The 14,630-nt window shown below is 31.2% G+C and overlaps 2 protein-coding genes across 2 annotated transcripts; one reads left to right on the top strand and one right to left on the bottom strand.

Annotated features, from left to right (window-relative positions):
• Positions 1-1,439: 1,439 nt before the first annotated feature.
• LOC137818281 (peptidyl-prolyl cis-trans isomerase FKBP20-2, chloroplastic) lies at positions 1,440-5,892 on the top strand. Its single transcript, XM_068621601.1, has 7 exons — positions 1,440-1,562; positions 1,987-2,080; positions 2,171-2,385; positions 2,994-3,103; positions 3,987-4,095; positions 4,248-4,324; positions 5,528-5,892. The coding sequence occupies exons 1-7, from the start codon at positions 1,544-1,546 to the stop codon at positions 5,645-5,647; spliced, it is 744 nt and encodes a 247-aa protein (XP_068477702.1). The 5' UTR covers positions 1,440-1,543; the 3' UTR covers positions 5,648-5,892.
• A 1,062-nt stretch (positions 5,893-6,954) lies between these two features.
• On the bottom strand, positions 6,955-9,351 carry LOC137819557 (uncharacterized). Its single transcript, XM_068623443.1, has 3 exons — positions 9,237-9,351; positions 8,939-9,140; positions 6,955-7,284 (listed from the first exon to the last, which is right to left on the bottom strand). The coding sequence occupies exons 2-3, from the start codon at positions 9,094-9,096 to the stop codon at positions 7,191-7,193; spliced, it is 252 nt and encodes an 83-aa protein (XP_068479544.1). The 5' UTR covers positions 9,097-9,140; positions 9,237-9,351; the 3' UTR covers positions 6,955-7,190.
• Positions 9,352-14,630: the final 5,279 nt, after the last annotated feature.

The raw sequence follows: 14,630 nt of genomic DNA, 5'->3' as shown, positions 1-14,630 counted from the left end.
GTGATACAATCATAAACAATGTTATATATATATATATATATAATCAAATTAGACTAGCATGAATTAAGTCAACATGAAATAAATATTACGTGATAACTTTTTCTCATAATATGGCATATGAGGAATTTTGTTTGTTTTAAAAATAAGATTGATGTTTCTTCGGCTATTTTGGTTATTAAAGATTTAACTTGTTTGGTGGGTATGTCTAAAACTTTTATAAAAAATGATATTTTGAATTTCAACTTGATCAAGTTTTTTTTTTATGAATAATTCTTATTGGTAAAGTTCTTCGAGGAAGTTTCCTTTATCAGGTTGAGTTAAAATTTACACTGATGAGCTACTAGGGATATTTTGGTTTTGCTACTTGTGGAAGTATTTTTCGTGGGAGTATGAGAGAATTTATTGGAACTTTCTCTACATTTCTTGAAGTTCAGATTGTTCTGGTTGGAATATAATTCTGTTTTGGTTTGTGCTGCTGCTAGGACAAATGTTCCTTGAAGAATCGATGGAATACTTGTCTTAATTACAGTAGGAAAATCAGGTTTAGGGTTACTCATATTTTTCGTGAAGGGAATGTGTGTGCTGATAAGTTGGCTAATTTATGATTTATTGATAGATAATAATTTTATTGGTATTTTTAGAATTTTTTATGAATATATATAATTTAGTATGTATGGTTTTTGTTAACATATGAACTTTGACCTAATCCTCTCTTATTTTTGTATTTTTTTTTAATAATATTTTTTTTCATGTGATAAATTTTTTTTTACACAATTTAATATATTTAATTAAATTATAATATGTTAAACTTATAATTGTATTGAAAATTTATATCACATAAATTATATATAAAACCTTTATGTTCATATGAACTTATTTTAATACATATATAAAAATTAAAATTGATATAATATATATTCAAACTATACTAAATTATTCAATTTTAATAAAATTTGACATAAATAATTATGATAATATCAAATTATAATTTAATAATTTAATTAACAAAAATTACTTTTATATATAAAATTATTATGGTATAACATTTGATATATCTTTATATATAAGTTTTATAATAATTATTTCAAAAGTCATAGAAATAATAATTTATAATGAGATTACATGGAATAAAAATTAAATTCTAAAATTATCTTGACATTTTAAATGCAAATTAGTATTTTTATCTAGCAGTTGAGTTTTAGTTACATATTATTATCTTAATTATTTGTGTTTAGATTTGTTAAAAAAAGATTAAGAGAAATTATGTTTTTTAATCTATTAATTTTCTACTATTATCGCTGGTAATCCTTATGTTTAAAATCGAATCTAGCAATAGATTTTTTTTTTAAAAAAAATATTAATAGAATTAAACAATTGATAGTAAAATAATTTATGTTGAATAAAGTCTTAAAAATTTAACAAAAGTGATTGTGTAAAGTAAAAAATGATCCAATTTTTGTTTATTTGCTTAAGCAGCAAACAGAGTAGATAACGTAGAAGCAACAGGAAACAGGTGTTGTGCTTGCTTCTACTCTCAGAGGCTATGTTGTCGTCTTTTCGTTGTAAGTCTTTCTGAGACACCCTTTGCATCAAAGTCCCAATTCCACCTTAAATATATCTCTATGTTTATGTTCAGTGTTCTGTGAACTATATTGGTATTATGCTTCTTTTGATGTTAAAGTTAGTATATTGTGCCTGTCCAAATCTTTAGCATTTGGGTGTAATGTGATGCTGGGGTTTGATGCCACTTTCCTTTTCCCTTCCCAGTTTTACTTTTCTCATATGATGGTAGAATCTTCTAGTTCTTGTTGGAATTTCACATCCCAGTTTTGTGATGGTGTAAGAGAAAGTGAAATTTAATGTTAATAGTAGTTCTTTGAACAATTTTGGAGCTGGCAATGCTGCTTTAGGGTTTACATGATTAGGCAACAAATTAGGGAATGGAAGTTTTTGCAGGTACTAAAAGGGTTTTACTGTTTTGGGCAGTGAACTTCCCTTGTGCTGTACAAGGAACTATATTTTCTCAAAGGAAGCAATTAACTCATGGATGCACAAACCAAAATTCAAAGGATTATTACCTGTAAGAGAGTGGCATGTGGACTGATATTCTTTTGTGAAATTTCGGTAATGGATTGTGATTTGGTGTGTTGTGTTTTGTCTGTGAGGATAGAGTGCAGGATAGTTGCATGTTGCATTCTGAAAAGCCATTGAGGAGAACACTCTTCCTTTCTGTCTTGGTCTCAACTGGTTTTTTTCCAACTTTGTCTTCTTATGGGAAGACAAAGGGTAAGAATCCTTACGACGAAAATCGGTTGCTACAACAAAATCGGCGGATACAGAAAGAAAACAATGCGCCAGAGGAATTCCCAAATTTTATTAGAGAAGGTGATCATTATTTTTTCTTTTATCAATTTAAAGATCTACTTATAATTTAGCTAGCTATATATGCTTTCCAGTTTCCGTTCCATAATGTCTGGCTTACATTTGTTTCTTGCACATGATTATGTTACTTTCTATGGTATATGCTGCAAATCTGACCATGGTTTCTGAGCTTACATTTGTTTTTGACACATGATTGTCTTACTTTCCATGGTATATTCTGTAAATCGGACCATGGTTTCTGAGCTTAGTTTTTGGCACATGATTGTCTTACTTTCTGTAAAACTTGTTCACACAAGGCAAACGTTGTTCAGAGAGACTACCCAGTGAATAATATCTTTAAGAATTTGGTTCTTAACTAAGTCCAATGACGTCTATGATCCACGTAACTGACTTCATTTTACGGGATATTGTTGTTGTTATTATGTTACTTTCTAAGTTTAGTTAAACAAGTTCTAGTACTTTTTACACTGGCCGCTGGTTAGTGTTTCAATTGTGCTGTCTACTGAAGTTCAGTGAGTTAAATTTAGGAGCCTAGTGTGAAATTCATTTGTTTTGAACCTCTTGGATGGTTTTTTGGATATGATGGTCTGATTTATTGTTATATATTTCAGGTTTCCAAGTTAAAATAGTATCTTCAGAGAACTATGTAAAGAGTGACTCAGGGCTCATATACCGGGATTTTGTAGTTGGTGAAGGTGATTGCCCAAAGGATGGTCAGCAGGTTTTTTTCTTTTCTTTCCAATCTACTGCTTTTTTTTTTTTTTCTTTTTAAATGAATATTTATCAGTAAATTAGAAAGGTTGAAATTCTGGTGTTAAATTCAGATTATGATAGGAAATAACATCCCTACAGTTAAGGGGAGGATATATCAGGATCAAATCAATTGCTGATACTTTGTTATTGTAGAAATAGGTTTTTTTATTCCTTTTTTATTTATATGATGTAATTCATTAACGTGAGAATTAGAACAAAGTTTTATTCCCTTCCTACTTACATGCTATCTAGAGCATTAGGTTCGATCCTAAAACAGTAAAACCACCATGGCTGATTCCAGTTCATTCCCATCAAATGGTAGTAGCAACGCGGTGTTGTTTTGAGGAATATCTTTAGTTTGTTGAGATGGGAAAATTTGGAAATTGATATTTAAGTTTGGTTTTGTGTAAACTAATGATGTCAAAGTTATGTATTTCGAGGAATTTGCTTAGTAAGTCAGCCAAAATATTACGGCAACAGCATTTTACTTCCTTCAAGAATTTTTGCAAGAAATTTTGTGAATCTGCATTGCTGGGTTCTTCTTAGTGAAATTAATAAGACCATATGTGATTTCTGTGTTACTAAGCTTTCTTAATTTTAGTGTATAACAAAATAAACTCCTAGTCAATGCAAAATTTTACCCTTTTTTAACATTGTTTTATCATCTGTCAAGGATTAGACTATTGTTAGGTGAGATGGTGATTGGTTGAAAGTGGGAAGCAATCTAAAAAATGTCATTTTCAGCTGCAAAACTGGAACTTTTAGGCACTAGGAGTAGGCACTAAATTTTGAAGCATGATTTGTATGCACAAATTATTTTCGCTAATTTGCTTGTAAATCATGCCTTGCAGGTCACTTTTCACTATGTTGGTTATAATGAATCTGGTCGTCGAATCGACAGCTCTTACATGCAGGGTACTCCTGCCAAAATCCGCATGGGTACCAAGGCATTAGTTCCAGGTTAAATTTTTAGACTAAGTACCGTCAATTTCCTTGCAACTTTATGAAAAAAGTATTCATCCTTTGCTTGATTTCTGTCTCTCCCTTAAAGAACCCAAAAGGGGAGGAAATTAGTGCAGAAGGAAGTGAGAAAAGTACATTTTCTAATGTAGGATTTGAGGAAGGAATTAGAGACATGAGACCAGGTGGGAAGAGAAGAATCATCATCCCCCCTGAACTTGGACCACCAGTGAGTTCCAAAATATCTCATTTTTCTTTTATCACCTTTCTTAACTGATTTTGGTTTTTTTTTTCCATATTATATGATATTGACTGCATAGAACTTCATCCATTCTAAGGTCGAAGAAATTATTGTTGCATTTTACTCACAAAATTGTCATGTATTGACAATTTTCAACAATGAAGGCCTCTAATTCAACTTTGAGACATGATAGGATCTAGTTAGGACAAAATAGATGTGTTGATAAAAAATGAAGGAATAGTCTTTGGGAGTTTGAATATATACAGTTTCGTTGGATCTCTGGTCAAGAAAACAGCATACCTAGTTCCATACAGAGTTATATTGAAAATTATTATATTGTCTATTTTCTGTCAATAGTTACTGTTTCCTTTATTTTATGCCTAATGTCATTGTATTAGCAAGTAATTGATAAATGTGTATACATTTCCTGAATGGATTTTAGATTATCTTTCAATAATGGCTGACACAATGTTGGGATCAGAATGCTTAATTTATGCACACTCCTTACCCCCAACCATGAGAGCAGCTTGTTATGATTAGTCATGATCCTTTCTTTTAAGTGGGTAAATTTTGATCTTAGACACCACCAAATGCAGAAGAAATTTTGTCAGAATAGTGAAGTAGTCTATTACTTGGATCCAACTTACTCTTTTTGCGATAACTAATCTAAACTGTTATCATGAGATTCAATAATATGTTTATGTGTGTTATTAATGGAGAAGAAAGAAGAAGAAAAATGGAGTTGTTCTATGGTTTGCAGCAACATTTGTTTGAAATACAGGAACCACCACCAGGATAGGGAACACTTAAGCAGAATTTGTGACAAGCATTGTTGTCTGGGCAATGCCCCTCGGTGATGGAGCAAATCAACCATGGTTCAATAATATGTTGAATTCGCTAAAAATAAAACAAAAATATTAATATGTTGGAGACTATTACTTGGAAGATTGAACCTCTACTTTCCCCCCTCCCTATTTCTCTGCATAAAAATTTTCATTTCAATATTAAGTCCAAATTGGAGTGAAGTATAGATTTCAATCAGATTCCTGAGCACTTTTTTAACAATAACTCATCGATTTACTAAGACTGTCTAATTTACAGTTCTTGCACCTGCACTGAACTTCTCTCAGAAGCACAATTTCAAAGTAAGTATTCTCTCGAGTAGAATGAGTGATGTTTTGTGTTCTGCAGGTAGGACCTTCAACCTTTTTCAGCGCAAAACAGTTTGAAGTTTTTGATGTTGAGCTATTAAGCGTACAGAACTGTGAAAGGAGGACGGTAGCCTTTTACTCAGATGTCATTTGCAATTGAGACAAGGCTGCCATTTGAGTTGTCTAAAGCATGACCACCGAAAGCATAAAGCACAGATTATTCTAGCTAGGAACTCAATTATGATTGCACTATATAGAAATAGTAACTCTCACAACTTTTAGCTTCTTGCTTTGAGGCAATCATCATTTGACATTGTTAAGATATTTTCTTTTTCTCTAATTTGTAAGTTGTTAACCTTGTCAATCATCAAAAAAGGCTACAGACATACAGCATTCATTGGTAAATTTGTCATGAGTTTTTCACAGTTGTAGGATCCTGTTATCTTTGTTTGATTGGATCACAAATCAATGACAGCTTTGTAGCATGGACATGAAACGGTTCCATCCTTATATGATAAAAACAGGTTACTAAACCAGAAAGTACTTTCCACTTCTGCTGAACAAAATGGCTTTAACTTTGACAATACATAAGCACCCTTTATATATTTGTTTCCATATTCAATATTTAAATCCACCTACACCGTGCTTTTGCATGTTAATTGACACACTCAAGTGCATCAGTCATGTGAATTAGAAGAGTTAAGCCATTTAATAAAGGGATTATCATTGCCAACATTGGTATCATGTAATTGTTTCCAATAGCCAGTTTCCAACAATCGTGCGTATCATAGACATACTGAATGAGAATAAACTTCACGACATTACTGTCTGTTGTTTCTTTTTATTTTACACACTGATAATTTTAGTCTGTTGTTGTTTCTTTAATTTTACACACAATTTGATATCTTCAATTAAAAGCATAGTGCGTTTCTTTCAATGTAAGAGTTATTGACAGCTTTCATAGTTCAACCGCTTTAAGATTTTAACAAGGTACATAGTGAATCTCATTACAAAAATTCAAAATAATTAACCTAATGATGTTTAATGTTTAATCTTCAAAATGAATCTATATATTATATCATTATGAATTATATAAATTGACAATCAAGATTATGTGAATAAATATGACTGAGTTTTTTCTTTGTAAGAGAAATAATGTTTCTCATACCTAATTCAAAATGATTTGTTCCTAATTTCTGTAATTAAAATAAAACTTAAACAATAATTTTGAATTTTTAGAAAATAACTGTATTTGTCATTTTTAAATCTGTATTAGAATCCTCTTAAAATTGTCAGAGACCCAACAAATATTTTTTTGAATTGACCAATATGTATCATACGCGTGTCTCTGTTTGATATGTGTATCCGATACGAACACGCCATTTGAACACGTCATTGGAAATGTGTTCGAACTTCTTAGATTAATTAGGCATAAATGAACCTCCGAAAGAAGTTATGCTGCTGGAATGACTAAATGATGTACGTAACTTTCCTTAGGCCTTGAGTACCTTCAAATGTACAACAAACATGAATAGTATTTGACAGGTATGCAGTCCCATTTAACATCTTAATTCTTATGTTCTTTTTAGGTGATGGGATGAGTGCAAGTTGCAGAAATATCTAATAAAACAGAAATTGATATAGGTGGTTGTTGCTCCAACAGCATACATGTATTTCTGCCTTCAAAATTTGGCAAAGTTATGCTAAGCATGCTTAAACAACTTCATGCTGAGCCAATGAAAGTACACAGCAACCACTATGATAGGAAGACTCAATGGCACCAAGAAGCAATAGTACCTGTTATATTTGTCAAAAACATAATCAGGAAATGATAAGTTTTTCTGTCTTACTCAGGTAGAGACAACAGTAATTACAGAGATAACAGACAACAATAATTACAGAGATAACAAAAATTGGTAATACAAAAACTATTGCAACAACACATTTTATTCCAACAATATATGTAATTGTCAATCATTATCAAAGACGTCATTTATTTTTCTCATTTTAGTCCGAGAATCCAGAACAGGGTGATGTTTTGGTGGTGGTAAACCGTGACAAAAAGTAGAACACCTAACTTAAGGCATTAATCCATATCAACCATACAGCAATTACAACAATCTAGACCCAAGTTTGGAGGATCTCAAGCCCTAATGAAAGAAAGAAAGAATCACCTAGGAAGCTAGGACAAACATCATTCTGGATCAATCAAGAAATGGTATTTCACTAACTACTTAATCATAAAAAACAGCTTCTCTCCTCATCTCCACCATTTTGTTTCTTCTGATTTGATCATTTCCCTAACATTTTTCCAAAAAGCATCATCAGTGGGGCTATTATGCTACCAAATTCACTGCCTTAATAAGAAGATATCCAAGCTGTTTGGTCTAGACTGCAATAGAGTACAAAATCTTTAACTAGTGCAGACTTGATGCTACTATAATGCAGTTCCGTGACACCAAATATCACCCCCTAATTGTAGAGAACTAATGAGAGTTATCTGGGGATTTCAGGCATTGTTCTGGTATATTCTTTGTTCCCATAAGAGCAACTCCATTGGACATCATTACGGTCACAAAATCAAGGTATTATTTGCTTTCGAGCTCAAACTTGACTCTAACTTCAAAAGACATTACAGTGGGTTTAAGAGAGAAAGATATTTATGAATTACTATTGTCCTCGACTCCTAGTTGACTACACTAAGGGACTTGAGTGGCCTAGGAACTCTTACCTCAAGTGTCAATGATCATTACAAACTTGCTGGACATTGCTAGGGTTAATGCATCAAGGCATTGTTCCTTTAGAACTTGGATTCGAATTTGTCATGGTTTTTTTCTTAAAATATAGTTAAGAAAAATGGTATACATAAAATATTATTGATCTTCACTACTAAGTCATATGTGACTTTTGAGTGTATCAATACAACTTTCATTAGCCACAGACACTCATTCTAATATATATCTAAAAAACAAACACTTTTCCCCCTCAAAGATGTATGAAACAAGCATACTCAAACATGGTGCAATCCTCAACTTTTCACTTCCCAGATACACAAAATGACAAAAAAAGTCAAGAACACAATCCCATCTAATTATAGGGTTTAGGGTTTAGAGTCATCACCAAACCCAAATTCTAAACTAAGAAAATCAGATCCTTGTCATGAATGGCACATACTGTAACCTTTTACCGTCTATCATGATTCATGAATGACATGTTCACGAAACACGGTATAACACACTGACTATCATCAGCATATGAAACAAAACAACAATTAAAAAGAAAAAGAAAACAAATCCATCACAGAACATATTGCAATTTCAAACCGTTATTATGTTCTACACTCTTTTATCATACCATCTCCAAAATCCAACAACCATGCTGAAAAATTACTGACATGAAAACCAACTCATAGAATCATGTGAATATAAGGAGCAGTCAAGTAGTTAATTACCAGTCATTTTGCACTGCAGAAATGAGGGGAACATGAGAAGGTGGCAGAAGCTTGGAAATCACAGCAACAAAGAAATACCCAACAAAGAAAACAGAGCCAATTGACAGAAACAAACATCCCCACAATTTTCTCTCATCAAATGAAGCCAACCAACGCATAGAATCACCCAACCTTCACCACAATCAAAAACCTCAAGAGATTTCTGAAAACAAAAACATGAGAATAAAAGATTTGAGCTTTATATTATAATTATAAATTATAAATGGGAGCTTATTTAAGCACAAAGAAAAGCATCCACCTTTGAAACTTCAAGATTGTTACGTCGATAACAGTTTACGAACTTGAGGAGCCTTTGAAAGTAGATTGGGTTTTGTAGTAAAAAATAAAAATGACATTTTTAGTCCCAAATTTACAATAAATTTGGTTTTCATAAAAAAAACTATTTTAATCCCTTAAAATTGGAAAAAAAATACTTAACACTAAATTTAAGAGACTAAATGATTTTATAAGATGTTTATTTAGCTATTCAAATTTAGTATTTATGATTAAATTGTATTTTTCTTTAAATTTGAGAGATTAAAATTTTTTTTTTTTAATTTGGTGGACTAAAGCATGATTCACCTACAAATTTAAGAACTCAAAATATAATTAAATTCTAAAAAATAGTTTTGGTTTTTGTGTATTTTTCATCTTTTTCTTAGATTTTGTTTAAATGATTAGTAAAAATATGGGCAAAACAAGGAAAATAAAGACAAACAATATGAGAAAACAAACTTTTTTTAAAGAAAAATTTTAAACGAAGAAATATTTACACATTATTCTATAAAGATAAAATATATTTGTAGGTTATCTCCAATTACAATTAAGTAATACTATTTAACAAAGTTTATCTTTGGAATTTTAATTTTTTTAACCAAACTTCTTACCTATTGAGAAATGCCTACTATCATATTATAGAAAGAGGTTTTGTTTTAAATACATGTGTATTCAAAAGCATTTCTATATATTTAAAACTCATACAAAGAAAATTGAGAATCTTTTATTGTTTTTTTTATCATATTGACCTAACTAATGTAGGTTATCTATATTAGGTTATAAATTTAGAGGTGAATATAAATAAAAAAATTATGTTGATGAAATAAGCACTAGAAAAAGAAAAAAAAAACTTTAAACCAAATAGATTAGAATGGGTTTGCCACTCCTAATTTATTATCTATATTTATGAATTCATATTATTTAAAAATAATATGAAGGTTGAGGAAACAAATAACTCCTTAGTTATTTTTATATTTAGATTATAATGTAGGAACTAATTGAAGGAAATAAGAGGAGTCAAAAGGTTGTAGAAACTAATTGAATGTAATTGCACAATAATAGGAATAATAACATAGCCCTATAAACTGACCATTAATACAATAATAACAGAGTCAGTATAATAGTTTAAGGTAATAAAATTAGAATTAATAATAATAAAATCAGAATTAATAATAATAAAATCAGAATTAATAACCAACATCCTCCCTTAATTCTTAATTCGGATTTGGAACAACCTTCATGCTCAATAGATCTCTTAACTTGATGAAAGCATTGATCTTCAATGGCTTAGTGAAAATATCTGCAATATGATCTTCTGAGTATTCCAATTTGATCATGTTCTTCCCAACTTGGTCTCGCAGGAAGTGATATCGAATATCAATGTGTTTACTTCTTTGATGAAAAACCAGATTCTTTGCAAGATTAATTACAGAGACATTGTCAACATAAATCTTAATTGGAATATCTAGATTAAAACCAATTTGAGTCATGATATTGTTTTTCTCAATCGCCATCAATTCTTCATTCATAGCCTTTTGCCATTTGGGGTGTTGAATGACATCTGCAAGTCTCACATGTTCTGAATCTGTAAGAAAAGCAAAGTGAACTAAATCTCCATTGTCATCAACTTCATCATCAAGATTTACTTCACAATTTTGAAGGTGTACAGGTTGTCGTTGTTGCCTTCTTGGTCGCTCCATCATAGTTGCAATTGGAGCGCAACTTCAGGTTGAATTACAACTTCAGATTGAACTACAGCTTTCGGTTGAACTACAACTTCAGGTTGAACTGCAGGTGCTTCAAGAGTGACTCCATCTTCCACATCATTATTTAAAACGTAAATATATCATTTTTTTTAATCCATTTCAGCTGCTGCATTCCATTTCCATTCTTCATCTTCGGCAAATGTAACATCACGACTGACAATCACCTTTTTTGCCATTTGATTGTATAATTTGTATCCTCCATGCTTATATCCAATGAAAATGGTCTTCACTGCCTTATCATCCAACTTCGATCTTGCTGCCTTGCGGACATGGGCATAAGTAATTGACCCAAATACCTTCAAGTGTTGCACATTGGGTTTGAATCCACTCCATGCCTCAATCGGAGTTGTGTTAGGAACACTCCGAGTGAGTGATATGTTTATCAAATATACCGCATATGTTATGGCCTCAGCCCAAAAATAATTTGGCATACCTTTTGCTTTAAGCATGCTCCTCGCTATGTCCGTGATTGTTCTATTCTTTCTCTCGGCAACTCCGTTGTGTTGAGGTGTGTAGGGACATGTTATGTTATGTTGCAACCCAATTTCTTCACAATGCCACTTGAACTCATTAGACTTGTACTCACCTCCTCCATCACTACGCACCATCTTAATTTGTCTGGCCACTCTGTCTTTCAACAAAAGCTTTAAATATTTTAAAGCAGTGGAATACCTCATCCTTGCTTTTCAATAGATAAATCCAGGTTTTCCTTGAAAAATCATCAATAAAGGTTAAAAAAATACTTATTACCCCCAATTGATGATATGTTTATCGAGCCACAAACATCTGTATGAACAAGCTCCAAAGGAAATTTTGCACACCAAGGCTCATTAACAAATGGTATCCTGTGATTCTTTCCAAAAATGCAAGCCTCACACAATTGATCAAGGTGATGAATATGGGGTAAACCATTCACTAAATTTCGTTTGGAGAGATTTTCCAAACTTTGAAAATTTAAGTGCCCAAAGAGTAAATGACATAACCACGATTCATTATTCACTATTGCATTCAAGCACTTGAAATCACTCATATAAATCTCTACTGGAAAACATGCGGTTTTTTTTATAAGAAGGTTTTAAGAATCAAATTTATTTTCAACAGATTACTTTTCATATCAGGTACATAGAAAACATCATAGATGTACTTGTGATCACCATTTTTCAATGTGATAAAAATTCGCCCTTTTCCAGTCACCGAAATGAACCTGCCATCACTGAATTTCACTTTTGTGCGAAATGAGTCATCCAAATATGCAAACAACTCTTTCTAACCACACATATGTGCAACTTGTATCCAAATACCAAGTCTGATTGTTTGGAGTTTCATTTGATGTGGTTGCCATCAATACTGCATGATCCTCTTCATCTTGTTCGTGATTACTATCTTCTTGAGCACAATTGGCAGCATGATTATCACCTTTTGATCTGCAATCATTTGCATAATGGCCGCGTTTATGACATTTATAACACTCCACATTTGATTTATTATAAATGTCTCCTCGTCCTCCGCGGCCACGTTCTTCGTGCCAAAAGTTATTTGAACTTGGAATGTGATTGAAACCAGTGTTGTTTTGCTCAACGCCTCCATGATTCTAGCCACCACGACCTTTGCTGGAATAGCTACCACCATGTCCCCGTCCTCTGCCTCGTGAACTACCGTGTTTATTATAGGAGCTACCAATTGAGGCTTGTGCTTGTAAAGTCTGTTCAATTGGTTTTCAATATTGTCATTCATCCGCTGCTCATGCGCTTGTAGGGAACTAGACAATAACCTTATTGTCATTTTTGAAATGTCATTGACCTCTTCAATTGCGACAACAACATGTTCAAATCTGGGAGTTAAAGATCTCAAAATCTTCTCCACCTTTGTCTGCTCCGAATGTGTTTCACCATTGGTCTTCATCTGATTTGTCAAGGCAAAAACTTTATTTATATAGACATCAACAGTCTCTGTGGTTTCAATCTACAGCAGTTCATATTGGCGTCTTAGGGTTTGAAGACGCACCCTTTTGATCTTGTCATCACCTTTATAATTGGTTGACAAAATGGTCCAAGCCTCACTTGCAGCTCCTTCTATTTATTAAAACGTCTCGTCATTCATCCCTTGATGGATGAGATACAAAACCTGATTGTCTTTCTTCTTCTGATCACGATGCACTATTCGTTGCGTCTCAGTTGCATTAGCAGCTAATGCAGACACTCCACTCTCAACGACATCCCATAACTCATGATAATTAAACAAAACTCTCATTTGCACACACCATCGATTGCAATTTTTTTCATGAAGGATATGGACTGATAATTGGGTAAAGTTCATGATAATGGACTAGCTCTTGATACCAGTTGGAGGAACTAATTGAAGGAAATAACAGGAGGAAAAGGTTGTAGAAACTATTTGAACGTAATTGCAAGATTGCAAAATTGTTGAACTGATCTTATTAATTTTGATTTACTTCGATAATATATATAATAAAATTACAATTACTGGAAGGTATAAAATAGGAATACTAACAACCCTATAAACTGACCATTAATACAATAATAACGGTATAATAGTTTAAGGGTAATAAAATCAGAATTAATAATAATAAAATCAGAATTAATAACCAACACATTACTAAAATTGTCAATTTTTAATTAGGTGATTAGTTCACAAATTAATTCGTTAAAATAATGAATAGTAAAAATATATAGTTGCATTATTTATTTTCTAAAGTAAAGGTTACCATTACTCATTTTAAGAAAATATTTTACTGTTAGAGTAGTTGGTTCACTTGAAATTTTGTGTGTTTAATCCACTTTTAAATTTGAATTTTGTAAAATAAAAAGATAGTATTATTAATTTTATAAAGCTTTAGCAAGTTTATAAATTCGGTATGAAATGTAGTGTAATTAAAATGATATTTAAAAAAAAAAAAAATTCATTAAAAATCTCTTATGATAAAACATTTCATTTTGAGATATTTAGAGAAAGACAAAGATAACTCCTCACAATTTTATTCAAACAAGAAATTATAGTACTAAAATATTTGTAAAACTGTATAATCCTCTTCACAAAAGGTTATTTAGATAAAACTATATTAGTGAGAGTTTCACTCATCTATTTCTAATTTATCTCTAATAGCTTTCACTTTCTCCTCACTCACCTTATCCCTTCCAAATTCATCACAAATTCCAAGACAACTAGTCCAATTTATCCTTATATTTAGTATATGTATAGGTTTAAGATATTATATATATATATATATATATATATATATATATAATCAAAATATATAATTAAAAACTTAGAAATAAACAAAATATTTCAAAATAGGATGCATAGATATGTTAAGATTATAGGAGCATTTTGATCTCTTTCATTATATTCTTATTATGATTTCTTTCATTTTACTTTTAACTATTTTATTAGTTTTCAAATTATTTTTTAATAGAAAATGAAAAATATAAAATTTAATTGTGTTTTTAATATAGATTAAAAATAATTAAGTAAAAAAATTGATTTTTCTATTCATAACTAAATTGATTCATATATACATAATTTTTGTTTTCAAATAAAAAAAATTCAACTAATACTAACACTAATTCTCATATGTGGTTAAAAGGCATAAT

The sequence above is a fragment of the Phaseolus vulgaris genome, chromosome 10 (genome assembly GCF_000499845.2).
Source record: "Phaseolus vulgaris cultivar G19833 chromosome 10, P. vulgaris v2.0, whole genome shotgun sequence".
Classification (NCBI taxonomy): domain Eukaryota; kingdom Viridiplantae; phylum Streptophyta; class Magnoliopsida; order Fabales; family Fabaceae; genus Phaseolus; species Phaseolus vulgaris.
Note: the sequence above shows the minus strand (reverse complement) of the source record. Positions and strands in the feature narration are given on the sequence as shown.

Coding starts and splice junctions, on each gene's coding strand:
- LOC137819557 (XM_068623443.1), bottom strand. CDS start 9,096: ATGCGTTGGTTGGCTTCATTTGATGAGAGAAAATTGTGGGGATGTTTG. Junction 7,285..8,938: donor TCTGCAGTGCAAAATGACTG/GTAATTAACTAC, acceptor CAAATATAACAG/GTACTATTGCTTCTTGGTGC.
- LOC137818281 (XM_068621601.1), top strand. Junction 2,386..2,993: donor CCCAAATTTTATTAGAGAAG/GTGATCATTATT, acceptor TATATATTTCAG/GTTTCCAAGTTAAAATAGTA. Junction 3,104..3,986: donor GCCCAAAGGATGGTCAGCAG/GTTTTTTTCTTT, acceptor CATGCCTTGCAG/GTCACTTTTCACTATGTTGG.